Genomic DNA, 27,131 nt, shown 5'->3' with positions numbered 1-27,131 from the left:
CTCGGCTCACTGCAAGCGCCGCCTCCCGAGTTCAAGCTATTCTCCTGCCTCAGCCTCCCAAGTAGCCAGGATTACAGGCGTGCGCCACCATGCCTGGCTAATTTTATGTATTTTTAGTAGAGACGAGGTTTCACTGTGTTAGCCAGGATGGTCTCGATGTCCTGACCTTGTGATCCGCCTACTTCGGCCTCCCAAAGTGCTGGGATTACAGGCATGAGCCACCACGCCTGGCTGGTAATTTACATCTTAACAGTGGAATTTCATATCATTGAAAACGAGATGGACTTTTCTCCATAAAACTAAGACACCCAATAGGCATCTGGAAAGGTATAAAGTTAGAGGTAGATTGGAGATTTATTATTTATTTATTTATTTTTGGGGAGAGTCTCACTCTGTTGCTCAGGCTGGAGTGCAGTGGCATCATCTTGGCTCACTGCAACCTCCACCTCCTGGGTTCAAGCGGTTCTCCTGCCTCAGCCTCCCAAGTAGCTGGGATTACCGGTGTGCGCCACCATCTCCAGCCTAGATTGCAGATTTAAATGTCAAAAACGACACTTTAGGCAGGGCGTGGTGGTTCATGCCTGTAATCCCAGCACTTAGAGAGGCTGAGGCAAATGTATCACCTGAGGTCAGGAGTTCCGTGACCAGCCTGGGCAACATGTTGAGACCCCATCTCTACTAAAAATACAAAAATTAGCTGGGTGTGGTGGTGTGCTCCTGTAATTCCAGCTACTTGGGAGACTGAGGCAGGAGAATTGCTTGAACCCAGGAGGCAGAGGTTGCAGTGAGCTGAGATCATGCCACTGCACTCCAGCCTGGGTGACAGAGTGAGACTCAGTCTCAAAAAAAAAAAAAAAAAAAAAAAAAAAAAAAGTTCGTAACTCATGTAAGTTATGAGTGGCTAAATTCCTGGCATTACATTTTATTTGTATTAATATATATTGGGCTCGCTGTTAATACAAGGTTTGGAACAGAGCCAGAGTTAAATGTATAAATATATGTATTTGCTGTGTGAAGGATTAATTGTTCCTTTTCAACTCTCGGAAACCGACATCCTCCTACTCCAACATCGTTCGTGACTGGCCAACTCCTATAACGCCCTGGCCCTCAGTTACCTCATCAAACCTCCCCACCTTGGGTGTTCCATCTCACCCAGAGAAAAGTCCCAAGTCCCCACCAGGAACTCTGAGGTCTTGTAAGATCTGGCTGTCACCTCCTCTCTCCCGTGGCCTGCTTTTTCTTGGACTTTCTTCTCAATACTCCCTTGCTCCCTCTGCTGCCAGGCACCACTGGTTTCTGCTGTTCTTCAAATACACCAGGCAGGCTCCAGCCTCAGGGCCTTTGCACTGACTGTTCTTTTCTTTTCTTTCTTTTTTTTTTTTTTTTTGAGACGGAGTCTTGCTCTGTCGTCTAGGATGGAGTGCAGTGGCGCGATCTCGGCTCACTGCAAGCTCTGCCTCCCAGGTTCACACCACTCTCCTGCCTCAGTCTCCTGAGTAGCTGGGGCTACAGGTGCCCGCCACCACGCCCGGCTAATTTTTTATATTTTTAGTAGAGATGAGATTTCACCATGTTAGCCAGGATGGTCTCGATCTCCTAACCTCATGATCTGCCTGCCTCAGCCTCCCAAAGTGTTGGGATTACAGGCGTTAGCCACCACGCCTGGCCCTCTCTCTCTCTTTTTAATTTAATTTAATTTTTTCTTTTGAGATAGGATCTCACTCTGTCTCCCAGGCTGGAGTGCAGTGGTATAATCGTAGCTCACTGCAGACTTGAACTCCCAGGCTCCAGGGACCCTTCCACCTCAGCTTCCCGAGTACCTGGGACCACAGATGTGTGCCACCACACCCGGCTATTTTATTTATTTATTTATTTATTATTTTTTAAGAGATGGGGGTCTCACTTTGTTGCCCACACTGATCTCAAACTCCTGGGCTCAAGCAATCCCCCTTGGCCTCCTAAAGTGTTGGGATCACAGGTGTGAGTCCTGGCATCTGGCCCTTCTCTGTCTTTGCTGCTTTATTTTTCCCTGTAACCACTCCTGATCACCACATGACATATTATATATCTTATTTATTTGTCCCTGCTGTGTCGGCCCAATAAGAGTGTCAGCTTTTGGAAATCAGGGGATTTTGTCCATCTCATTCATTGCTCTATCCCCAGAGCCTAGACTCCAACTAACAAGTAACTTAGCCAAGGCTGGGCACAGTGGATCACACCTGCAATCCAGTACTTTGGGAGGCTGAGGCAAGTGGATCACTTGAGGTCAGGAGTTCAAGACCAGCCTGGCCAACATGGTGAAACCTCCTCTCTACCAAAAATACAAAAATTAGCCAGGCATAGTGGCAGGGACCTGTAATTCCAGCTACTCGGGAGGCTGAGGCAGGAGAATCGCTTGAACCTGGGAGGTGGAGGTTGCAGTGAGCTTAGATCATGCTATTGCACTCCAGCCTGGGTGACAGAGCGAGGCTCCATCTCAAAAAAAAAAAAAAAAAAAAACAAAAAAAAAACAAAAAAAAAAAAACCTCATTTGGCCAGACACAGTGGCTCATACCTGTAATCCCAGAACTTTGGGAGACTGAGCCAGGAGGATTGCTTGAGCTCAGGAGTTTGAGATCAGCCTGGGCTACAGAGCGAGACTCTGTCTCTACAAAAAAAAAAAAAAAAAAAAAAAAAAAAAAAACTTAAGTTAGCTAGGTGTAGTGGCATGCTGCTATAGTCCCGGTTACTCAGGAGACTGAGGTGGGAAGATTGCTTGAGCCTGGGAGGTTGAGGCTGCAGTGAGCTATGATTGTGCCACTGCATTCCAGCCTGGGCAACAGAGTCCCTGGGCAACAAGACCCTATCTCAAAAAAAAAAAAAAAAAAAAAAAAAAATATTACTAGCTGTGTGGCCCCAGGTAAGTGATTTAACCTCTCTGGTCCTCAGTTTTCCTGACTATAAGATACAGGAACTATTCAATAAATACTTGTTGAATGAATAAATGATTGAATCAATAAAACATCTATATCATGAACTGTTGTAAAAATTAGAAGACTTGGCCGGGCGCGGTGGCTCAAGCCTGTAATCCCAGCACTTTGGGAGGCCGAGACGGGCGGATCACGAGGTCGGGAGATCGAGACCATCCTGGCTAACATGGTGAAACCCCGTCTCTACTAAAAAATACAAAAAACTAGCCGGGCGAGGTGGCGGGCGCCTGTAGTCCCAGCTACTGGGGAGGCTGAGGCAGGAGAATGGCGGGAACCCGGGAGGCGGAGCTTGCAGTGGGCTGAGATCCGGCCACTGCACTCCAGCCTGGGCGGCAGAGCGAGACTCCGTCTCAAAAAAAAAAAAAAAAAAAAAAAAAAAAAATTAGAAGACTTAGTACACATAGAACGCTTAGAATATTGTAGTATGCCCTATGCAAAAGTTAGCAGTTATTACTTTTTAAACTAGTATTATTTTGTGGTTACTATACGCATTCATCAAGATTTCTCTCAAATGTCACTTCCTGCGGGAAGCCTTCCCGGATGAGACCAGACAGATGAATTCCTTTATGGAGAATTAATCAGAGACATTGAAGGATAAATTAATAAAAAGATTACTGACACAGTGATGTCAGTCAGGCATCTCAGGGCCTCCAAAGGACTTTATAGAGTTCTCTCTTTAAACTCTAGCAAAACATGTTCCAGGAAAACTAAGCCCACTTGATATATTCTGTATTCTACACCCCACACCAGGATCAGAACACGTCTTCGTGGTAATTACAGGGCTTGTCTCCCTGCCTGTAAACAGACTGAGCTAGCCTGTCGTAACCGCTGGACTGAGCTCCTCAAAGCAGAGCCTGTCTCTCACTCAAGTATGCCCAGCATGTTACCCAAGCCTAGAACAAGGACACTTCTCAGTAAATCCTGGTGGATCAAATAAATGAACCATTCTCTTCCCTTGCTTCTCAATTTGGAACATGCATAAGCCCAGGGATATGCAGTGGAGTGTCAAGGATTCATAAACTCGTGGCAAATATTTTGGATCGCCAATTTTACTTCATCTTTGGAAGGAAAACTCATCTTTGTATTAAAATGGTCATGCCACGGAGTCGAATGTGAATTTTTTTTTTTTTTTTTTTTAACAGAGTCTTACTCTGTCGCCCAGGCTGGAATGCAGTGGCGTGATCTCAGCTCACTGCAACCTCCACCTGCCAGGTTCAAGTGATTCTCCTGCCTCAGCCTCCCAAGTAGCTGGGATTACTGGTGCATGCCACCACACCTGGCTAATTTTTGTATCTTTACCGGAGATGGGATGTCGTCCTGTTGGCCAGGTTGGTCTCGAACTCCTGACTTCAGGCAATCCGCCCGCCTCGGCCTCCCAAAGTGCTGGGATTACAGGTGTAAGCCACCATGACTGGTTCGAATGCAAATTTTTTTTTTTTTTTAGACGGAGTCTCACTCTGTAGCCAGGCTAGAGTGCAGTGGTGTGATCCCAGCTCACTGCAACCTTCCCCTCCCAGGTTCAAGCAATTCTCTTGCCTCAGCCTCCGCAGTAGCTGGGACTACAGGCATGGGCCACCATGCCCAGCTAATTTTTGTGTTTTTAGTAGAGACGGGGTTTCACCATGTTAGCCAGGATGGTCTTGATCTCTTGACCTTGTGATCCACCTGCCCCGGCCTCCCAAAGTACTGGGATTACAGGTGTGAGCCACTGTGCCGGGCTCAAATGCAGATTTTTTTAATGAGAAAATTAGACGTAAAAGAAATCTCTGTGGAAGAGCTGGTTCCTAATACCCCTAAATGAGAGGGCACATTTCCCTTGTTTTCTCTCTACTGGGAAATCTGAAAAGTAATATGTTAGTTCCACTGATGTTTGTAAAGAAAGAGTTATGATTGTTGAGGATCAATCAGTGTTAAACAGAAGGTCTGCTATGAGCCACGTAGGATAAGAAACATTATGTGATTGGATCTTAGACAATTGTGGATGAATCTGGGGAGGTGAGGACCCAGAGAGGGATGGTGGTCAAAACTAAAATGAGATAAAGTATCATCTCACCCCAGTTAAAATAGCTTATATCCGGCCAGACGCAGTGGCTCACGCCTGTCATCTCAGCACTTTGGGAGGCCGAGGCGAGCGGATCACCTGAGGTCGGGAGTTCGTGACCAGCCTGACCAACATGGAGAAACGCCATCTCTACCAAAAATACAAAAAAATTAGCCGGGCATGGTGGCACATGCCTGTAATCCCAGCTACTCGGGAGGCTGAGGCAGGAGAATCGCTTGAACCTGGGAGGCAGAGGTTGCAGTGAGCCAAGATTGTGCCATTGCACTCTAGCCTGGGCAACAAGAGTGAAACTCCTTCTCAAAAAAAAAAAAAAAAAAAAGCTTACTTCCAAAAGACAGGAAAGAACAAATGCTGGTGGAGAAAAGGGAACCCTCATACTCTGTTGGTGGGAATGTAAATTAGTGAAACCACTATAGAGAATAATTTGGAGGTTCTTCAAAACTAAAAATTAAGCTAAAAATTGATCCTGACATCCCACTGCTGGGTATATACCCAAAAGAAAGGAAATCAGTAGATTAAGGAGATCTCTGCATTCCCATGTTCGTTGCAGCACTGTCCACGACCACCAAGATTTGGAAACAACCTGAGTGTCCATCAACAGAAGAATGGATACAGAAAATGTGGTGCTTATACACAATGGAGTACTATTCAGCCATTAAAAAGAATGAGATCCTGCCATTTGCAAAAACATGGATGGAACTGGAGGTCATTGTGTTAAGTGAAATAAGCCAGGCACAGAAAGACAAACGGCATGTTCTCATGTATTTGTGGCAATTAAAATAATCAAAATCATTGAATGAGAATGAACATGGTGGCTCACGCCTGTAATCCCAGCACTCTGGGAGGCCGAGAAGGGCGGATCACTTGAGGTCAGGAGTTCCAGACCAGCCTGGCTGACATGGTGAAACCCCGTCTCTACTAAAAATACAAAAATTAGCCAGGCATGGTGGCGCATGCCTGTAATCCCAGCTGCTAGGGAGGTTGAGGCAGGAGAATCACTTGAACCTGGGAGGCAGAGGTTGTGGTGAGCCGAGATCGCGCCATTACACTCCAGCCTGGGTGACACAGTGAGACTCCATCTCAAAACAAAACAAAACAAAACAAACAGCTGAACATATAGAGAGAAGGTTACCAGAGGCTGGGAAGGGTTGTGAGGGGGATGGATGGGGGAGGTGGGGATGGTTAATGGGTACAACACACAACACAAATAGAAAGAATGAATAAGACATACTATTTGATAGCACAACAGGATGACTATTGTTAATAATAATAGTACATTTCAAAATACCTAAATGAATGTAATTGGATTGTTTATAACACAAAAGATAAGTGGTTAAGGAGATGGCAACCTCATTCTCCACAATGTGATTATTTCTTGTTGCATGCCTGTATCAAATATCTTGTATACCACATACATATATACAGCTACTATGTACCCACACAATTAAAAATTAAACATTAAAAAATAAACTACATTCGTGATGGCAAAATAATAATAATAATATAGGGATGGCTGGATCATGTTTAAAAGTTACTGAGGCTAGGCGTGGTGGCTCGTGCCTGTAATCCCTACTCTTTAGGATGCCCAGGTGGGAGAATTGCTTGAACTCAGGAGTTCTATACCAGCCTAGGCAACATAGAGATACCCTTATTTACCCCCCCAAAAAAGTTACTATCCGGGGAATGCTAGGGTTGCTGGAGGAGGGGTGTATCAGAGTAATCCTATTACTTTGGGAGGCAGAGGTGAGAGGATTGCTTGAGCCTAGGATTTATAACCAGCCTGGGCAACATGGTAAGACCCCATCTCTACAAAAAAAAAATTTTTTTTTAAGTTAGCTGGGCGTGGTGACATATGCCTGTAGTTCCAGCTGCTCAAGAGGCTGAGCTGGGAGGATCGCTTGATCCCAGGAGTTTGAGGCTGGGCCTCTGCACTGCAGCCTAGGTGACAGAGTGAGACCCCGTCTCAAAAAAAAAAAAAAAAAAAAAAAACAACTACAATTCAATAAGAAAGAGATAACAATCCAATAGAAAAACAAGTGAAAGACTTTAGCAGACTCTTCACAAAACAGAATATCCAAATGACCAATAAATATCTGAAAATAAATTCTCAATTTCACTGGTTATCAGGAATATTCAAATGTAAAACACAAGACTTTACTCAGGAGATTACTCCGATGAGATACATACCAGAATATCCAAAGTGAAAAAGCCTGATAATATCTAGTATTGGCTAGGCGTGGTGGCTCACGCCTGTAATCCCATCAGGATAATCGCTTGAACCTGGGAGGCGGAGGTTGCAATGAGCCGTGATCCGGCCACTGCACTCCAGCCTGGGCAACAGAGGGAGACTTCATCTCAAAAAAATAAAAGAATGTTTTCTCCCCTGAAGCATTTTGAGTGTAAATTGTCATATCGCTCTGAATATTATAGTGTGTGTGTCCTACAAGCAAGAACATTCCACTGTAAAGATACATTTGTTCCCTTTGATGAGTGTAATGTGGGCAGGTACTTTGAGACAATGTGATAGTTTACATTCTTCACCAAACTTTTCATTCATGTACTTACATCTACATCAACTCATAGATTCTAATTTTATTCAAGGGGTTATAATCTGTTACTTTCTTTTTTTTTTTTTTTTTTTTTTTTTTTTTTTTTTTTTGAGGCAGAGTCTGGCTCTGTCGCCCAGGCTGGAGTGCAGTAGCCGGATCTCAGCTCACTGCAAGCTCCGCCTCCCGGGTTTACGCCATTCTCCTGCCTCAGCCTCCCGAGTAGCTGGGACTACAGGCGCCCGCCGCCACGTCCGGCTAGTTTTTTGTATTTTTTAGTAGGGACGGGGTTTCACCGTGTTAGCCAGGATGGTCTCGATCTCCTGACCTTGTGATCCGCCCGTCTCGGCCTCCCAAAGTGCTGAGATTACAGGCTTGAGCCACCGCGCCCGGCCTACTTTGATTTTTAACGTTGATGCTGAAATTGTCCCAGGGTTGGCCATGGGAGCCTTGCAGGCTGGTTCCTGTGTCTTTCCAGGTGTTCTCATCTTTTTTTTTTTTTTTTTTTAAGCACTTCCTTACTTTCTGACCTCACAGTATGCCCGGGTGCCTCTTGTACATTCGCTGTCCCCTCGCCTCTGGAATCAGCTATTATTCAAAGGAGAATCGCGGGCGCTTCTGATGCCTGGTGGCCGACCCCTCACCTCCGAATGACCCCCTCAGACTCTTGATTTCAATGCGGCCAGTCGGCCAATGGCAGAGGCGATGCTCCAGCGGTTGCCATGGAGACCGCCAGGCCGCAGAGCGGAAGGAGGCGGTGACGTCACTGCGGGAGCAAGTGCAGCGGCCACATCCTCGTCCTAGTCGGGCCACAGGGCACTGAGGGCAACCTCTGGGCCAGCGGTGAGGAACGAGCCTCCCTGCCTGCAGGGTCCCCCAACTGCACGACACTCCGTTGGCAGTTGCCCCAGGGAGATCAGCAGTCCCAGATCCGGAGAGACTGTTGGGGCCTGCGAGACCTTCGGAGGCCACGCCAAGAAAGGGGAAGCATCATCTTGAGACCCTCCTTGGTGCAGCCTTGCCCAGGACCCGGGAGCCGCGAGTCAGGTGGCAAACACCGCCTTCTGCTTCTCCAGCAGGCGTAAGTCCCTGGGAATCTTGGAGCCCACTCAGAGGGAGCCACAGAAGCCCCGACGTTGCACAGCCCTGCAGGCAGGGGCTGGGAGCATCCTTCACTGAGCTGGACGAAGGGGTCCTGGGGAGCGACTTCCGGCCCCTGAGGCCTCACTCTCTCCTAGCCTTTGGGAAAGAATCGCGGCATCCTGGATAATTTCGCGGATTCCCGAGGCAGCTCAGGTGTCCACCAGCGGGCATACTGCTGCCTCAAAGAGTTGGGCAAGATGCTGTTCGGCGTGAAGGACATTGCACTGTTGGAGCACGGGTGCAAGGCCCTGGAAGTGGACAGTTACAAGTCCCTGATGATCCTGGGGATCCCAGAGGACTGCAACCACGAGGAATTCGAAGAGATTATTCGGCTGCCCCTCAAACCTCTAGGCAAGTTCGAAGTGGCTGGGAAGGCCTATCTGGAAGAGGATAAATCCAAGGCGGCCATCATTCAGCTGACGGAGGACATCAATTACGCCGTGGTCCCCAGGGAGATCAAGGGCAAGGGCGGTGTGTGGAGAGTGGTCTACATGCCCCGGAAGCAGGACATCGAATTCCTGACCAAGCTGAACCTCTTTCTGCAGAGCGAGGGCAGGACGGTGGAGGATATGGCCCGGGTCCTGAGGCAGGAACTGTGTCCCCCAGCAACGGGCCCCAGAGAGCTGCCTGCAAGAAAGTGCTGTGTGCCTGGGCTGGGGGAGAAGCCGGAGGCTGGGGCCACCGTCCGGATGGACGCGGTGCCACCTCTGAACTCCTCCGAGAAGGAGAGCAAAGCTGGAGATGGCAAGAGGGGCAAAAGGAAGAACAAGAAAAACCGCCGGCGACATCACGCCTCAGACAAGAAGCTGTGAGGTGGTGGCATCGGGTGGGCATGGGGGGTATCTGAGGGGGTGATGACTGTGGGAGGGTAGATACCACCTGAGTAGGTTTAAGGAGTGCGAGTGAGTGTGGGTAATGCAAGGGAGGGTGAGAATGACTCTAGTGAGTAGGTAACTTTTGAGTAAGAATGGGTATCATTTGAATAGCACAGGTAACATCTGACTAGTGCGAAAGAGGTGGCTATTTTTATCTGAGTTAACTAACTTGTGGGTTACATCTGAGTGGGTGTGGCTAACATCTGGGTACCTGTGGCTCATTTATTCATCCTACAGATATTTATTGCCTACCTACTAGGTCCCAGGTACTGTTCTAGGAGTTGAGGATACGGAAGGGAGTAAACTCAATAAAAATCCCTGCCTTCATGGCACTCAGAGTAAGTGGGTAATATTTGAATTACTTGGAGACATCGGAGTGAGCGTAGGTAGCATTTGAGTACATGTGGATAACAGCTGAATGATCATAAAATCTGGTTAAGTGTGAATTGCTCATTCATCCGTGTATCCATGCAACCCAACAAAATTTCCTGAGGACCTACAGTGTGCCAGGCACTGGGAATACAGAAGGGGAATAAACAGACCAAAACCTTGCCCGTAACTCTCATAGTAGCTATTTGAATAGGTGCGGGTAACATTTGGGTTACTTGAATACACATTAGTGAGTGTGGATAGCATTAGAGTGTGTGGGTAGCATCGGCGTATAATTGAAAGTAGTTGTGGGTAATATTTGAGAGTGTGCAGGTAACACCTGAGTATGTGTATGGGTATCATTTGAGTAGATGAGAGTAATTTCTAAGTAAGGAAGGGTCTCAAAGACCCACAAACATTTTCCGCCACCCGGGAGACCCCGCGGGAGCAGCCGCGCAGGCGCAGTCAGAGCCAGAGCCTAGCAGCGCGTCCGATCGTTGCTATCATGTTTGCCAGGAGACCACAGACTGCCCCCAAGGCGCCTGCGCCCTTTGCAGAAAATGGAGGAGGGGGAAACGGTCCCGGATTCCAAGGTTTTGCAGATCTCTTACTGCAGTTGAAGAAAACCCACGCAGATCCAGGAGGAACGTGTCAGGGAGATCCCTGCTCGGGAGAAGACCGCCATCCTCCTTCGGCTGTCACCCGCGGCCTGATTCTGGGGACAGCCTCTCTTGCTGGGGGGAGGCGGGCGGCACAGACCCCTCTAGCTTTGCGCCCTCCTGGAAATCCTGTTATAGCAAAGTCTAGAGCCGTTTTCTGTGTTTCAAAAGCATGTACCTTGAATGTACCTCTGGCACAAATTGGTCCGGAGTGGGCCACCCTGTCAAGCAGAAACCATGGCTGAGAGTGAGTTGCCTGCTCCCCACCTCTGAGGAACTCACTGATCTGTAAGTGGCTGTTGAAAAGCTGTCGCCTTTCTCTACACGCTGAGTCTCTCTTACAGAAGTGGTCAGAAGCGGGACCCTTCCGCCCCGATTGGCTCCTGGGGTGAGGGTGTGAGTCTCCCCAAGTTAAATTCCAGAAGCTCTGGCTTGGTGGGGAGGAGTGAACTCCACTCTCTACAGAAGAGGCAAGGCTCCTGGGCAATGGTCCAAAAGGAGGTAAATAATTAAGAGGCCATTTTCAAGAGTTACCAATGAACAACGTTAACACTGAGGTGAAGAAGAATTTTAAAATTCAGGTAAAATCCAAATACATGTGAGTAGGCAGATCTTTTGCTCAGAGACAAGGGACCTGTCAATTTGCAAACTTCTGTTAGTCCAAGGATCTGCAAAGGTTTAACGGAATCTCTTTTCAAAAATGTAACTTATACACAAAGACTCAGCCTACCAAATTGTAATACCGGAGACTCCCAATGTCTTATTTATTATAATAATAATAATTATTATTATTGAGACAGTCTCGCTCTGTCACCAGGCTGGAGTGCAGAGGTGCGATCTCAGCTCACTGCAACCTCTGACTCCCTGGTTCAAGCGATTCCCCTGCCTCAGTCTCCCTAGTAGCTGGGATTACAGGCACATACCACCACGTCCAACTAATTTTGTATTTTTAGTAGAGACGGGGTTTCACCATGTTTGCCAGGATGGTCTCAATCTCCTGACCTCATGATCCGCCCGCCTCAGCCTCCCAAAGTGCTGGGATTACAGGCATGTGCCACCGTGCCCGACCAAGACTCCTAATGTCTTATTGTGGTGGACGTTAGTCATGTCTGCGACTTCCAGCATTTAACATTCTTTTTTTTGTTTTTCTTTTTTTTTTTTTTTTTTTTTTTTTTTTTTTTTTTTTTTTTTTTTGAGACGGAGTCTCGCTCTGTAGCCCAGGCTGGAGTGCAGTGGCCGGATCTCAGCTCACTGCAAGCTCCGCCTCCCGGGTTCACGCCATTCTCCTGCCTCAGCCTCCCGAGTAGCTGGGACTACAGGCGCCCGCCACCTCGCCCGGCTATTTTTTGTATTTCTTAGTAGAGACGGGGTTTCACCGTGTTAGCCAGGATGGTCTCGATCTCCTGACCTCGTGATCCACCCATCTCGGCCTCCCAAAGTGCTGGGATTACAGGCTTGAGCCACCGCGCCCGGCCTTTTGTTTTTCTTTTTCTTTTTCTCTTTTTCTTGAGACAGTCTCGCTCTGTCACCCAGGCTGGAGTGCACTGGTGTAATCTCGGCTCACTGCAACCTCCGCCTCCCAGCTTTGAGCGATTCTCCTTCGTCAGCCTCCCGAGTAGCTGGAATTACAGTTGCCTGCCACCACACCCGGCTAATTTTTGTATATTTTTTTAGAGATGGGGTTTCGCCATGTTGGTCAGGCTGGTCTCGAACTCCCGAACTCAAGTGATTTGCCTGCCTCGGCCTCCCAAAGTGCTGAGATTACAGGCATAAACCACTGTGGCTGGCCTCAACCCCCTTTCTTATTTCTGGGAAGCCACCCCTATTTCGCCCCCTTATCAAAGCCAAAAAATGGATGTTCTGTCTCTACACCCCTACCCTGGCGCCCAGGGTGCAGGTAAGAGACCCCCTCCCAAGCAGGCAGAAACTCCTATTAGATTCTTGCATTCCCAGAAAGTGCCAAGAAACAGAAGGAAATTTTAGAATTCACTTGATTGACATAACCTAAAACCTCGAAGACTGATTTTTGCCCCTTTCCCAAGCTGGCTGTCTAGCCTCAGATCACCATCCTTTTCTCTTGTGCAGTGGTTGGGATACACCTTTTCCTGCCATCTCCACACACATATGTGAACTTCTTGCAAATCCATAGTCAAGAAGTGTAGCTCTCTGTTGACTGTTTTTTTTTTTTTTTTTTTTGGAAACGTCTTGCTTGGTTGCCCAGGTTGAAGTGCAGTGCCACAGTCTCGGCTCACTGCAACCTCCGCCTCCCTGGTTCAAGTGATTCTCCTGCCTCAGCCCCCTGAGTGGCTGTGATTACAGACATTTGCCACCACACCCAGCTAATTTTTGTATTTTTAGTAGAGATGGAGTTTCACCATGTTGTCCAGGCTGGTCTTGAACTCCTGACCTCAAGTGATCCACCCACCTCGGCTTCCCAAAGTGCTGGGATTACAGTTGTGAATCACTGTGCCCGGCTTCTCTGATGATTCTTTTTTTTTCTTTTCCTTTTTTTTTTTTTTTTTTTGAGACGGAGTCTCCCTCTGTAGCCCAGGCTGGAGTGCAGTGGCGCGATCTCGGCTGACTGCAACCTCCGCTTCCCGGGTTCAAGTGATTCTCCTGCCTCAGCCTCCTGAGTAACTGGGACTACAGGCGCCCGCCACCATGCTCGGCTAATTTTTGTATTTTTAGTAGAGACGGGGTTTCACCATGTTAGCCAGGATGGTCTCGATCTCCTGACCTCATGATTTGCCCACCTTGGCCTCCCAAAGTGCTGCGATTACAGGCATGAGCCACCGTACCTGGCCTGATCTTTCTATTCCTTGTAAATGCCCGGCCTGGGTATACCCACTCGCAGAATATCGTACTACTGTGTTTGTTGTTGCATCCCAGAGTCCCAGCTTGAATAAATGCTACGAAAGCCTCCAGCATGTTTGCTGAATGCTGCTCTCCCATCAAGTCATATTCGTTGTATAATAAGGGATGGTGTGACATTTCTTACCATATTGCAGTACGAAGACTGTATTTTGTGCTTGTTGTGGATTTCAGGGGTATAACATTTATATTTGTAATATACAATGTGTGTGGTTGTTCAATGTGGCCCATGAAATCAAAATCCTACCACTTCTCTTTCAAGGTTTTCTGGACCAGTCAAAGTGTATCCTGGGACTCCAGTACAAGTTGTCATGTAAAACTGTCACCATTTGAAGCTACTTAGCTGAGTCAATATATCACTGGTAGGGCAAATCCCAAGCAAAAATTCACAGGTAAATTGAATGTGCCAGCTGTTGGAGGGCTGCATCTGGCTTCTGTAAACCCCTGATTTCAAAAAGGGGTTCAGCTAAAACTCTTCATTGTTCTTTGTGATTGAGATGCTCTTTTGTACAAATATGAACTCATAAAATAAATGTATGCTAATGAAATCACAGTCTGCCCCTTGATTTATGGGGGGGAAATTCATGTAAAATTTAAGTTGGAAAAATGATGTGGCTGCTAAAACAAGTACTGAAAACTGCTTCCATGGCCTGAAGTCTTCCAGGACTGCATTTATTTTTATTTTTATTTATTTATTTATTTTTGAGACAGTCTCTCTCTGTTGTCCATGCTGGAGTGCAGTGGTGTGATCTTGGCTCACTGCAACCTCCGCCTCCCGGGTTCAAGTGATTATCCTGCCTCAGCCTCCTGAGTAGCTGGGACTACAGGCGCCCACTACCATGCCCGGCTGATGTTTTTGTTTTTAGTAGAGATGGGGTTTCGCCATGTGGACCAGACTGGTCTCGAACTACTGACCTCAAGTGATCCACCTGCCTTGGCCTCCCAATATGCTGGGATTACAGGAGTGAGCCACCGTGCCTGGCCCTGCATTATTTTGAGAAGGGCTGTTATTGATATTAATGGCCAAACAGGCACAAGACACAGCTTTCTTTTTTTTTTTTTTTTGAGACAAAGTCTTGCTCTGTCGCCCAGGCTGGAGTGCAGTGGCACGATCTTGGCTCACTACAAGCTCAGCCTCCCGGGTTCACACCATTCTCCTACCTCAGCCTCTCGAGTAGCTGGGACTACAGGTGCCCGCCACCACGCCCAGCTAATTTTTTTTGGTATTTTTTAGGAGAGACAGGGTTTCGCTGCGTTAGCCAGGATGGTCTCAATCTCCTGACCTCGTGATCTGCCCACCTTGGCTTCCCAAAGTGCTGGGATTACAGGCGTGAGCCACCGCGTCCGGCCAAAACACGGTTTTGTTTTATCCTACGAGCTTCTTAGATGTCAGGCCGTTTTCCAGTGGTTGGTGTGAAAGATGAAACAATTTAACCGAAATAAAAACAGTAACGGCTATCTTGTGTTCCAGGCACTATGCCACATTCCTTCATATCATTAGCCCATCATACCCTGCCAACCCTGTGAGGTATGGCCCTATAGGTCCACAATCTCTTATAAAAACCCTCAGCCAGATGTGGTTTCAGGGGTATATGTGGTTCCGAATTCAGAGTTTTGGATTTTAGAAAAATGATACCTTATATTGTAGAATTTAGTATCAATATAGAGGGATGCGGGAAGCCCTTATAATCCCATCAATACTTCTGTAGTGGGCTGGGTGCAGTGGTTCACACCTGTGATCCCAGTACTTTGGGAGGCCAAGGTGGGAGAATTGCTTGAGACTAGGAGTTCAAAACCAGCCTGGGCAACACAGCAAGACTCCCATCTCTACAAAAACTAAAACAAAACAAAACAAATTAGGCATGGTGGCATGCACCTGTAGTCCCAGCTACACTGGAGGTTGAGGTGGAGGGATCACTTGAGGCCAGGAGGTCAAGGCTGCAGTGAACTGTGATTGCACCACTGCACTCCAGCCTGGACAACAGAGTGAGACCCCCCCTACATCTCAGAACAACAACAACAACAACAGATAAGAGATTAGATGATCAACCTGTACTATTATTAAGATCATCATTTCATTCTATGGATGAAGAAAGTAAAGCTCAGAGAGGCTAGGTAACTTGTCTAAGGCTACAGAGCAAAGCACAACAGGAATTGAAAATAGGCCTCTGACCACATTCTGCGCTCCTAACACTGATCGGGGTCTCTCTCGGGCTGGGAGGCCCCAGCTGATATCGGAGTCATAGAGCGTGGTGTCTCTGGTAATGGCTGGGTGGAGATTCTTCAGGATACCTTGGGAAATGAGCCAGAGGTGGGTGGCAGTCTGAGGGCCCGTTTGAAACTGCAGTGAACACTCTGGTTTTAAGTGGGGGCTTAGAGCAGAGAATAATCTTCGCGCTTATTGAATACTTCATATGTACCAGGCACTATTCTAAGCATTTTACACAAACAATAAATTTAATAATCACAAGACTCAACACCATGAGACTGATACAATCTCATTCTCCAGATTTGGAAAATGAGGCACAGAGCTACACAATTTAAATAGAGCCAGGATGTGAACCGGGCTTGAGTCTACAAACAGCTAGACCACACTGCCTTTTCTCTTCCTTTCCTTTCCTTTCTTTTTTCCTTTCCTTTCCTTTCCTCTTTCCTTTCTTCTTTCCTTTCCTTTACCTTCCCTTCCTTTCCCCTCCCCTCCCCTCCTCTCCCCTGCCCTCCCCTCCCCTCCCCTCCCCTTCCCTTCCTTTCCTTTCCTTTCAGATGGAGACTTGCTCTGTGGCCCAGGCTGTAGTGCCATGGCGTGATCTTGGCTCACTGCAACCTCCACTTCCCAGGTTCAAGTGATTCTCCTGCCTCAGCCTCCCAAGTAGCTGGGACTACAGGCGCGTGCCACCATGCCCGGCTAAGTTTTCATTTTTTTTTTTTTTTTCAGTAGAGATGGGGTTTCACCTTGTTAGCCAGAATGGTCTCCATCTCCTGACCTCGTGATCCGCCCGCCTTGGCCTCCCAAAGTGCTGGGATTACAGGCGTGAGCCACCACACCCGGCCCACACTGCCTTTTCTAATTTCTTTTTTTCTTTTTTTTTTTTTTTTTTGAGACGGAGTCTCGCTGTGTCTCCCAGGCTGGAGTGCAGTGGCGTGATCTCGGCTCCCTGCAAGCTCCGCCTCCCGGGTTCACGCCATTCTCCCGCCTCAGCCTCCCAAGTGGCTGAGACTACAGGCGCCCGCCACCACGCCCGGCTAGTTTTTTGTATTTTTAGTAGAGACAGGGTTTCACCATGTTAGCCAGGATAGTCTCGATCTCCTGACCTCGTGATCCACCCGCCTCGGCCTCCCAAAGTGCTGGGATTACAGGCTTGAGCCACCGCGCCCAGCCAACCTTTTCTAATTTCTTGAGCATTTACCATCCCCGGGCTCTGTGCTAATACTTCTCATGGTCTCATGAACTGCTCACAACCTTTCCATGGGGTTAAGTCTCATTACAACTGCCATTTGCCAGAGAAGGAAACCAAGGCTCAGAGAGGTGAAGAAACTCACCCAAAGTCACACAACCACAGAGTGATAGAACCAGAATTTGAACCCAGGCAGCCTCGCTCCAGAGCCCACATACTCCACCACATGGAGGGCTAGCAGGGCACACAGATGAATGGGGTCTTGGTGAATCCAGGGAGACAGCACCCTGGCGCCTCCTCCCAGCAGTCCTTGGTGAGAAACAGGGATTCCGAAGGCAGGCTCTGAGTCTCTGAGTGACCAACACATAATATGTGATTCCGGCCGGGAACGGTGACTCACGCCTGTAATCCCAGCACTTTTGGAGGCTAAGGCAGGTGGATCACTTGAGCCTAGGAGTTTGAGACCAGCCTGGCCAACATGGTGAAATCCCGTCTCAACTAAAAATACAAAAATCAGCCAGGTGTGGTTGTGCGCACCTGTAATCCCAGTTACTTGGGAGGCTGAGGCAGGAGAATCGCCACTGCACTCCAGCCTGGGCGACAGAGCAAGACTCCATCTAAATAATAATAATAATAATATGTAATTCCCATGAAGCCTGGGGCTGGTGATTCTCCACGTGTCTCCAAGATTCTTTCTCTGCACTTCCCCAGCCTGCTCTGTGCGCTTGGGGTGGGAGGGCTGACTCTGTGGACTGCATTACCCAAGTTCCTTTGCACTATGATTTCCGGCTGGGATCATCTCTCGGGGGCCAGGACATCAGGGGATGGAAGGAGAAAGAGGTTGAGTTACTTCTTCCTTGCTCCCCGCCTCCTGGGCTCCCAGCCCTCGAGGTTGCATCCATATCACAGCTCTCTCTCTTGGGTCCTCCTGCCTGGAGGTGCTCCCACCCCTCCCTCAGTATGTCCCCTCCTTCCAGTCTTTTGAAAATCCCAGCTGGGGCTGGGTGCAGTGGCTCATGCCTGTAATCCCAGCATTTTGGGAGGCTAAGACGGACAGATCACCTGAGGTCAGGAGTTCAAGGCCAGCCTGGCCAACATGGTGAAACCACATCTTTACTAAAAATACAAAAATTAGTGGGGCGTGGTGGTGCACACCTGTAATCCCAGCTACTCAGGAGGCTGAGGTGGGAGAATAGCTTGAACCTGGGAGGCAGAGGTTCCAGTGAGCCAAGATCACGCTACTGTACTCCAGCCTGGGCAACAGAGTGAGACTCTGTCTCAAAAAGGAAAAAAAAAAAAAAAAAATCCCAGATGCGTGTGCCCTCTGGTGCTTACGGGGCAGGAAGTTGGGAGGGCAGGTAAGGGGTGGGCATATGTGCCTAGGTGGGCACAGAGCACACGACTCTGCACCTGCTGTTCCGTCTGGCTTTCAGTCGCCCTTCAGGCTTTCCACCCCCTCCCTCCAGGAAACCTTCCTGGACCCCTCAGACTGGATTAGGTGTCCCCATTTTTTTTTTTTTTTTTTTTTTTTTTTTTTTTTTTGAGACAGAGTTTTGCTCTTGTTGCCCAAGCTAGAGTTCAATGGCGTGATCTTAGCTCACGGCAACCTCTGCCTCCCAGGTTCAAGCAATTCTTCTGCTTCAGCCTCCAGAGTAGCTGGGATTACAGGCATGCACCACCATGCCCAGCTAATTTTGTATTTCTAGTAGAGACAGGGTTTTACCATGTTGGTAAAATAGGCTTGTCTAGGTGCCCCTATTTTATCCTCTCATAGCTCCCTGTATTTTTCCAGCTTGGTAAACCTCTCAATGCTGATTAATCTTATTTGCATAAATCTTTGATGCCACTCTTCCCTGCAAGACTGTGAGCTCCCAGAGGGCAGAACTGGGTCTGTCTCCTTATCCCCAGGGCCCAGCACTGTGCCTGGCACATCGCAGGTGCTCAAGAAATATGTGGGATTGTTTTAATATAGGTTTTATTATGATTTAGGTATGGTAAGGCCAAGAGGTCAGATGACTACTGTTGAAAACATGTTTGTAACTCACAGATCCCAAGAGGAAGAGGCCATACTATGACGTGTTACCGGAAACGGGTCCTGATCCAGACCCCAAGAGAGGGTTCTTGAATCTCGTGCAAGAAACAATTCAGGACAAGTTTATAGAGTAAAGTGAAAGCAAGTTTATTAAGAAAGTAGGCCGGGCATGGTGGCTCATGCCTTTAATCCCAGCACTTTGGGAGGCCAAGGTGGGCAGATCACCAGAGGTCAAGAGTTCGAGACCAGCCTAGCCAACATGGAGAAACCACGTCTCTACTAAAAATACAAAAATTAGCCGGGTGTGGTGTCAGGCACCTGTAATCCCAGCTACTGGGGAGGCTGAGACAGGAGAATCGCTTGAACCCGGGAGGCAGAGGTTGCAGTGAGCCGAGATCGTGCCATTGCACTCCAACCTGGGCAACAAGAGCGAAGCTATGTCTCAGAAAAAAAAAAAAAAAAAAAGAAAGTAGAGGAAAAAAAGAATGGCTGCTCCACAGACAGAGTAGCCCCGAGGGCTGCTGTTTACCCATTTTTACGGTTATTTCTTGATGATATTCTAAACAAGGGGTGGATTATTCATGCCTCCATTTTTTAGACCATATAGGGTAACTTCCTGATGTTGCCATGGCATTTGCAAACTGTCATGGAGCTAGCTGGTGGGAGTGTAGCAATGAGGACGACCAGAGGTCACTCTCATCGCCATCTTGGTTTTGGTGGGATTTAGCCAGCTTCTTTACTGCAATCCTTTTCATCAGCAAGGTCTTTTTGACCTGTATCTTGTGCTGACCTCCTCTCTCATCCAGTGACTTAGAATGTCTTCACCTTCTGAGAATGCAGTCCGGTAGGTTTCAGTCTCATTTTACCCAGACCCTATTCAAGATGGTGTTGCTCTGGTTTAAATGCCTCTGACAGATGGAGGAGGCTCACAGGGAAGCCCTGGGCTTGGAGGCAGAGGGAGGGGGGAACCAAAGGAGGGTCTTTTTTTTTTTTTTTGAGTCAGTTTCGCCCTTGTTGTCCAGGCTGGAGTGCAATGGCTCGATCTCGACTCACCGCAACCTCCACAACCTCTGCCTCCCGGGTTCAAGCGATTCTCCTGCCTCAGCCTCCCAATTAGCTGGGATTACAGGCATGCGCTATCATGCCCAGCAAATTTTGTTTTGTTTTTGTTTTTGTTTTTGTTTTGAGACAGAGTTTCGCTCTTGTCGCCCAGACTGGAGTGCAATGGCATGATCTCAGCTCACTGCAACCTCTGTCTCCCAGGCTCAAGCGATTCTCCTGCCTCAGCCTCCCAAGTAGCTGGGATTACAGGCACCCGCCACCACGCCTGGCTAATTTTGTTTTTGTTTTTTTTTGTATTTTTAGTAGAAATGGGGTTTCACCATGTTGGCTAGGCTGGTCTTGAACTCCTGACCTCAGGTGATCCACCTGCCTCAGCCTCCCAAAGTGCTGGGATTACAGGTGTGAGCCACTGCGCCCGGCCCAAATTTTGTATTTTTAGTAGAGACAGGGTTTCTCCATGTTGGTCAGGCTGGTCTCGAACTCCCGACCTCAGGTGATCCACCCACCTTGGTCTCCCAAAGTGCTGGGATTACAGGCATGAGCCACCGCACCTGGCCTCAAATGAGAGTCTTAAGTGGTTTTTGCAGGAAGGAGGGGTGAGGCAAAGTAAGCAGGGTTAGCACTTTCAGTGGGATGTGGGCCATAGGGGCTGTCTCTGGTTGTCTAGAACCTGTCCCTGGGGCGACTGGGGCAGGTGAATGGTGACCCAGAATATGAAAGCCCAATAAAGGAGGCAGTTGGGGGCGTGGGCTCTGGATTGGTGGTTTTGCTTTTGAAGAGCTTGTTCAAGGACAAGTTGTTTACTAAGTCTAGGAATTGGCTGGCCCTGGGAGGAGCAGTCCCTCTGGGGTCGTCATGGCCCCAGATGTTAAAACATCAGGCGCAGAAAATACAAGACATGGTCATACAGTGATAAATACAGCCTGTGGATAAATATCTAGGGAGCCAACAGTGGAATTGCACATGAAATTCCTCTCATCAGCTTGCTCACTAGGCAACCTGCTAATTAAGGCAACAGATGCCTCTGTCTTGTGTGTGAAGGTTTGGAGGCAAAGAGTCGTGTGGGACATGTGGCCTGGGTTCAAGTCCTAACTCTTTTTGTTTGTTTGTTTGTTTTTTGAGACAGAGTCTCCCTCTGTTGCCTAGGCTGGAGTGCAATGGTGCCATCTCGGCTCACTGCAACCTCCACCTCCTCCCAGGTTCAAGTGATTCTCCTGCCTCAGCCTCCCAAGTAGCTGGGATTACAGGTGCCTGCCACCATGCCTGGCTAATTTTTGTATTTTTAGTAGAGGCGGGGTTTCACCATATTGGCCAGGCTGGTCTCGAACCCCCGACCTCAAATGATCCACCCTCCTTGGCCTCCCAAAGTGCTGGGATTACAGGCGTGGGCCACTGCGCCCGACCCAAGTCCTAACTCTTTCACTTCCTGGGGCATGAGCCTGGGCAAACCACTTCATGTTTTTATACCTCAGGTATCTTATCTCTAAAATGGAGATAGCAGTAACCTATTTCACAAAATCTGAGGGAGAAGTAAATATATACAAGCAACTTAGCAAAGAGGAAGGAAGCTGTTAAATGTTGGTCCCTGCAATCCTGGGTCCAGTGATAATTTGTTTTGTGTTGACATAGAACATGTTAGCCTGTTTTTTGTTTTTCATTTTTTTAGCTTTGCAGTGAGCTAGCCTGGTTTTATAAAGACGTGCCCAGCTTCCTCAAGAGAGGGGTCCGTTGTCCATGTGCTAATAAAAAGTTGTTTTGGAGTCTCAGACACCAAAGGCAAACTGGTGACTACTCCAAGGTACTGCCCCTCAGGAGACAGAACCCGACTGTGTCCCAGCATCAACAGGGGACGTGACAGAGAAGACATCAAAAGCTTTGGAGTTGCACAGGCAGACCTGGGTTCAAATCTTGGCTCTGTTACTAACTAGCTGTGTGACTTCAGGGAGGTGACTTTACCTCTCTGGGCCTCAGTTTCTTCATATGCAAGGTGGAGCCAATACTACCCCTGCCATAGGAATCTTTGCAGCAGAGAGTGTCCATCTTGCATTGAAAACATTGGCTTGGCTAGGCACAGTAGCTCAGGCCTGGAATTCCAGCACTTTGGGAGGCTGAGGTGGGTGGATCACTTGAGGTTAGTAATTCGAGATGAGTCTGGGCAACGTGGTGAAACCACATCTCTATTTAAAGTATACAAAAATTAGCCGGGCATGGTGGCGCACGTCTGTAGTCCCAGCTATTTGGGAGGCTGAGGCAGAAGGATTGCTTGAACCTGGGAGGCAGAGGCTGCCATGCCACTGGGAGGCAGATCATGCCACTGCTCTGCAGCCTGGGTGACAGAGCAACACTCCATCTCAGAAAACAAAAACAAAAACTCAGGGTTGGCAGACGTGGTGGCTCATACCTGGAGTCCCAGCACTTTGGAAAGGTGAGGTGGGAGGATCACTTGAACCCAAGAGTTCAAGACCAGCCTGGGCCACATAGTGAGATCTTGTCTTTATAAAAAATCAAAAAATGAGGCGGGAGGCTCGGTTGAGTTCAGGAGGTCAAAGCTGCAATGAGCCACGATCGTGCCACTGCACTCCTGCCTGGTGACAGAGTGAGAGCCCGCCTCAGAGTAAAAATGAGAAAAAAAAAAAAAAAAAAAAAAAAAACATAGGCTCTGGGATATTTATAGCAGCTTTATTTCTAAGAACCAAAAACTAGAAACAACTCGATGGCTGATGACAGGTGAATGAATAAGCAAACTGCAGTGTGTTCATGCAATAGAATATGACACAGCAACAAAAAGGAATGCACTGGGCAGGCGCAGTCACCCTCCCAGCACTTTGGGAGGCTGGGGAGGGTAGATCATGAGGTCAAGAGATCGAGACCATCCTGGCCAACATGGTGAAACCCCATCTCTATTAAAAATACAAAAACTAGCTGGGGGTGGTGGTGTGCACCTGTAGTCCCAGCTACTCGGGAAGCTGAGGCAGGAGAATCGCTTGAACCCAGGAGGCAGAGGTTGCAGTGAGCCGAGATCGTGCCACTGCACTCCAGCTTGGTGACAAAGTAAGACTCTGTCTCAAAAAAAAAAAAAAAAAAAAAAAAAAAAAGGAATGAACCTCAGATGCACACAGCAACATCAGTGAACCTCAGAACCGTTATGTGGAGTAAAAGAAGTCAGACCAAAAAGGAGACACACTATACACTTCCTTTTATATAAAACTAAAACACAAACAAACAAAAAACACTATAGGGACAGAAATCAGAGCAGTGGCCAGGTGCAGTGGCTCACGCCTGTAACCCCAGCACTTTGGGAGGCTGAGGTGGGTGGATCACTTGAGGTCAGGGATTCGAAACCAGCCCGGCCAACACGGTGCAAGTTTGTCTCTACTAAAAATACAAAAATTAGCTGGGCATGATAGTGCATGCCTGTAATCTCAGCTACTCCAGAGGCTGAGGCAGAATTACTTGAACCCCGGAGGTGGAGGTTGCAGTGAGCCGAGATGGAGCCACTGCACCCTAGCCCGGGTGACAGAGCAAGACTCGGTCTCAAAATCAATCAATCAATCAATAAAATAAAAACACCACTTCCAAGGTGCCCGTCACCCATATGTAATTCCCGGGGCGCAGGACACTGTACAAGAATTCTTTCGCTTCAGGGATAATTATTCCTGAGAGACAAGGTCACAGAATAAAATTAGCATGTTTTAATTTGGAATTGCCTTCATTGGAGTCACGGGAATTGTGGCCACACAGTTAGCTCTGTATTCATTTTCTGTGGCTGCTGTGACACAGTACCATATATTAGATGGCTTAAAACATCGGAAATGTATTCCCTCATGGTTCTGGAGGGCAGAAATCCAAAATCAAGGTGTTGGCAAGGCTGAGCTCCTTGCAGAGGCTCCAGGAGAGGAAACTGCTTGCGTCTTCAAGCTTCTGGTGGTTCCAGGAGTTCCTCGGCTGTTGACTGCATCCCTCCAGCCTCTGCCAACAGGGTCATATCCACATCACCTCCTCCACTCTGAATGGCTTTGCCTCTGTGTTATCTTCCTTGACCTCCTTTTTCTTTCTTTCTTTTTTTTTTTCTTTTTCTATTTTTTTTTTTTTTTTTTGAGACGGAGTCTCACTCTGTCACCCAGGCTGGAGTGCAGTGGCGCGATCTCGGCTCACTGCAACCTCCACCTCCCGAGTTCACGCCATTCTCCTGCCTCAGCCTCCCGAGTAGCTGGGACTACAGGCGCCTGCCACCACGCCCGGCTAATTTTTTGTATTTTTAGTAGAGATGGGTTTTCACCATGTTAGCCAGGATGGTCTCGCTCTCCTGACCTCGTGATCCGCCTGCCTCGGCCTCCCAAAGTGCTGGGATTACAGGTGTGAGCCACGGCGCCCGGCCCTTGGCCTCCTTTTTCTAAACTTTTTTGGGATAGGGTCTCATTCTGCCACCCAGGCTGCGGTGTAGTGGTGCGATCATGGCTCACTGCAGCCTGGACATCCTATGCTCAGATGTTCCTCCCACCTCAGCCTCCTGAGTAGTTGGTACTACAGGCGTGCACCACCACATCCAGCTAATTTTTTGTATTATTTTTGTAGAGATGGGGTTTTGCTGTGTTGCCCAGGCTGGTCTTGAACTCCTGGGCTCAAGCGATGATGCACCTCACCGAGTGTGGAGATTGGGGCCAGGCACGGTGGCTTCCATCTGTAATGCCAGCACTTTGGGAGGCTGAGGCAGGAGGATCGCTTGAGCCCAGGAGTTTGAGATCAGCCTGGAAAACATGGCGAAACTCCATCTTTACAAAAAAATTAGCTGGGTGTGGTGACATGTGCCTGTAGTCCCAGCTACTTGGGAGGCTGAGATGGAGGTTAGCTTGAGCCCAGGAGGTTGAGACTGAAGTGAGCAGAAATCGTATCACTGCACTCCAGCCTGGGTAACAGAGCAAGACCCTGTCTCAAAACAAACAAATAAACAAACAAACAAAAAGTGTGTGGAGACTGGAATCTAATAAACCTGAGTGATTCAAAGCTTGGCTCTGCCACTATCTAACTGCGTGACTTTCTTTGGACTCAGTTTTTTTTTTTTTTAATCTGAAAAATGAGAGTAACACTTGCTTAGGGAAGGGTTCTAAGGACCAAATGAGAAAGTGCACAGGGCCAAGGATAAAGTAGGTGCTCTGTAAAAATGAATTATTATCAGTATCACATTCCTGGCTTGAAGGAATAAAGATGGAAGCTGTCGTAACAAAAGAAAACAGACTGGCAAACACTGACACAGGACATTAAGCAAAAACACATTTTTATAGTCATAGATCTAGTGCAATTCCCAGCATTCATTCAGTTAATAAATATTTGTAGCTCCTACTTGAAGTGTTCTAGATCTGAGACTTCAGCAGTGAACAAACCAGACTCATATCCCAGACCTAATGAGATGGTATTCTAATAGGGTGAAACAATAAATAAGAACATACAAATAGACCCAGCGTGGTGCCTCTTGCCTGTAATCCCAGCACTTTGAGACCCAGAGGCAGGAGCATCTGTTGAGGCCAGGAGTTCAAGACCAGACTGGGCAACATAATGAGAATACCTCTCTCTAATTTTTTTTTTTTAAATAGCCAGGCATGGTGGCACACACCTGTAGCCCCAGACACTCAGAAGGCGGAGGTGGGAGGATTGCTTGAGCCCAGGAGTTCGAGGTTACAGTGAGCCATGATCATGCCACTGTACTCCAGCCTGGGTGACAGAGTGAGACCCTGTCTCAAAGAAAAAAAAAACAAAGTGGTAAGTGCTGTGACGAAAACAATTTAGGATGATGGGGAAAATAAATCTCTGTGAGGTAAATTCTAAAATTAACATAAAAACAAACAAAAAGCAGGGTGCAGTGGCTCACACCTGTAATCCCAACACTTTGGGAGGCCAAGGCAGGTGGATCACCTGAGGTTGGGAGTTCGAGACCACCCTGACCAACATGGAGAAATCCTGTCTCTACTAAAAATACAAAATTAGCTAGGTGGGGTGGCCTCTAATCCCAGCTGCTCTGGAGGCTGAGGCAGGAGAATCACTTGAACCTGGGAGGCAGAGGTTGCGGTGAGCCGGAGATCACGCCATTGCACTGCAGCCTAGGCAACAAGAGTGAAACTCCATCTCAAAAAAATAAATTAAATTAAATTAACACATACACTAATGCAAGCATTTTTTTCTCTGGAAAAATACAGAGATGTTTAACCGGTTACTTTTTGGGGTGAGGCTGGAAGGTGGGGGCTGGGGAAAAGAATTCACTTTTGAAAAAAATTTACCTTTCTGTAACTTTTGCTTTTTCTGACCGTGTATCTCCCCTTTTTTTTTTTTTTTTTTTTTTTTTTTTTTTTTGAGACAGGGTGTTACTCTGTTGCCCAAGCTGGAGTACAGTGGCACTATCTCAGCTCACCGCAACCTGTGCCTCCCTGGTTCAAGCGATTCTCCTGCGTCAGCCTCCCTAGTAGCTGACATTAGGGGCGCCCGCCATCATGCCCAGCTAATTTTTGTACATTTAGTAGAGATGGCGGTTTTCATCATGTTGGCCAGGCTTGTCTCGAATTCCTGACTTCAGGCGATTGCCTGCCTAGGCCTCCCAAAGTGCTTGGATTACAAGCTTGAGCCACCGCCCCTGGCCTGTGTGTCTCTCTTTTTTTTTTTAATGGCAACAAAATGTAGCTGGGTAGAGGGATTTCAGCCGTGTTTTCTCTTCCCCATTTTTCCCAATTTTCCATTTCTTTTAAATAAATGCAAAAGTGAGGCTACAATTCTCGTTTTTATTCTTTTATTCTGTGATGACTGGAGAAGGGTCTCACCTGCCAGAGATCTGTGCAATTTAAAAAAACCCACAGCTGAACCGCTCAGGGTCTGGCAATTTTTTTTTTTTTTTTTTGAAAGGGAGTCTCGCTCTGTTGCCCAGGCTGGCCTGCAGATGGGCGATCTCCGCTCCCTGCAGCCCTGACCTCCCCGGCTCAAGTGACAGGCCCACCTCAGTCTCCCGAGTAGCTCGGACCACAGGCGCACAACATCATATCCGGCTATTTTTTTTTTCTTTTCTTTTTGAGATGGAGTCTTGCTGGTCGCCTAGGCTGGAGTGCAGTGGCGCGATCTCAGCTCACTGCAAGCTCCGCCTCCTAGGTTCATGCCATTCTCCTGTC

At 47.9% G+C, this 27,131-nt stretch overlaps 2 protein-coding genes across 19 annotated transcripts in view; one reads left to right on the top strand and one right to left on the bottom strand.

Moving 5' to 3' along the window:
• CALM3 (calmodulin 3) overlaps positions 1-27,131 on the bottom strand; it is a 203,052-nt gene that overhangs the window by 155,962 nt on the left and 19,959 nt on the right. The window contains exon 1 of one of the 18 annotated variants that reach the window (XM_050772300.1): positions 21,311-21,314. The exons of 14 other annotated variants lie outside the window; for them this stretch is intronic. The gene's annotated coding sequence lies outside the window, so the exon portion shown is untranslated. Of the gene's footprint in view, positions 1-4,637; positions 4,642-12,453; positions 12,458-15,486; positions 15,491-21,310; positions 21,315-27,131 lie in introns of those variants that run through there. 3 more of the 18 variants (XM_050772285.1, XM_050772291.1, XM_050772272.1) reach the window with 3 other exon arrangements.
• PNMA8C (PNMA family member 8C) lies at positions 8,357-14,042 on the top strand. Its single transcript, XM_050772331.1, has 2 exons — positions 8,357-9,533; positions 13,757-14,042. Exon 1 carries the CDS (start codon positions 8,918-8,920, stop codon positions 9,530-9,532), a length of 615 nt encoding a protein of 204 aa, XP_050628288.1. The 5' UTR covers positions 8,357-8,917; the 3' UTR covers position 9,533; positions 13,757-14,042.

The sequence above is a fragment of the Macaca thibetana genome, chromosome 19 (assembly GCF_024542745.1).
Source record: "Macaca thibetana thibetana isolate TM-01 chromosome 19, ASM2454274v1, whole genome shotgun sequence".
Lineage (NCBI taxonomy): Eukaryota > Metazoa > Chordata > Mammalia > Primates > Cercopithecidae > Macaca > Macaca thibetana.
This window is presented reverse-complemented; position numbering and strand designations above follow the sequence as displayed.

Excerpts from the sequence above, each read along its gene's own strand:
- PNMA8C (XM_050772331.1), top strand. The coding sequence starts at position 8,918 with ATGCTGTTCGGCGTGAAGGACATTGCACTGTTGGAGCACGGGTGCAAG.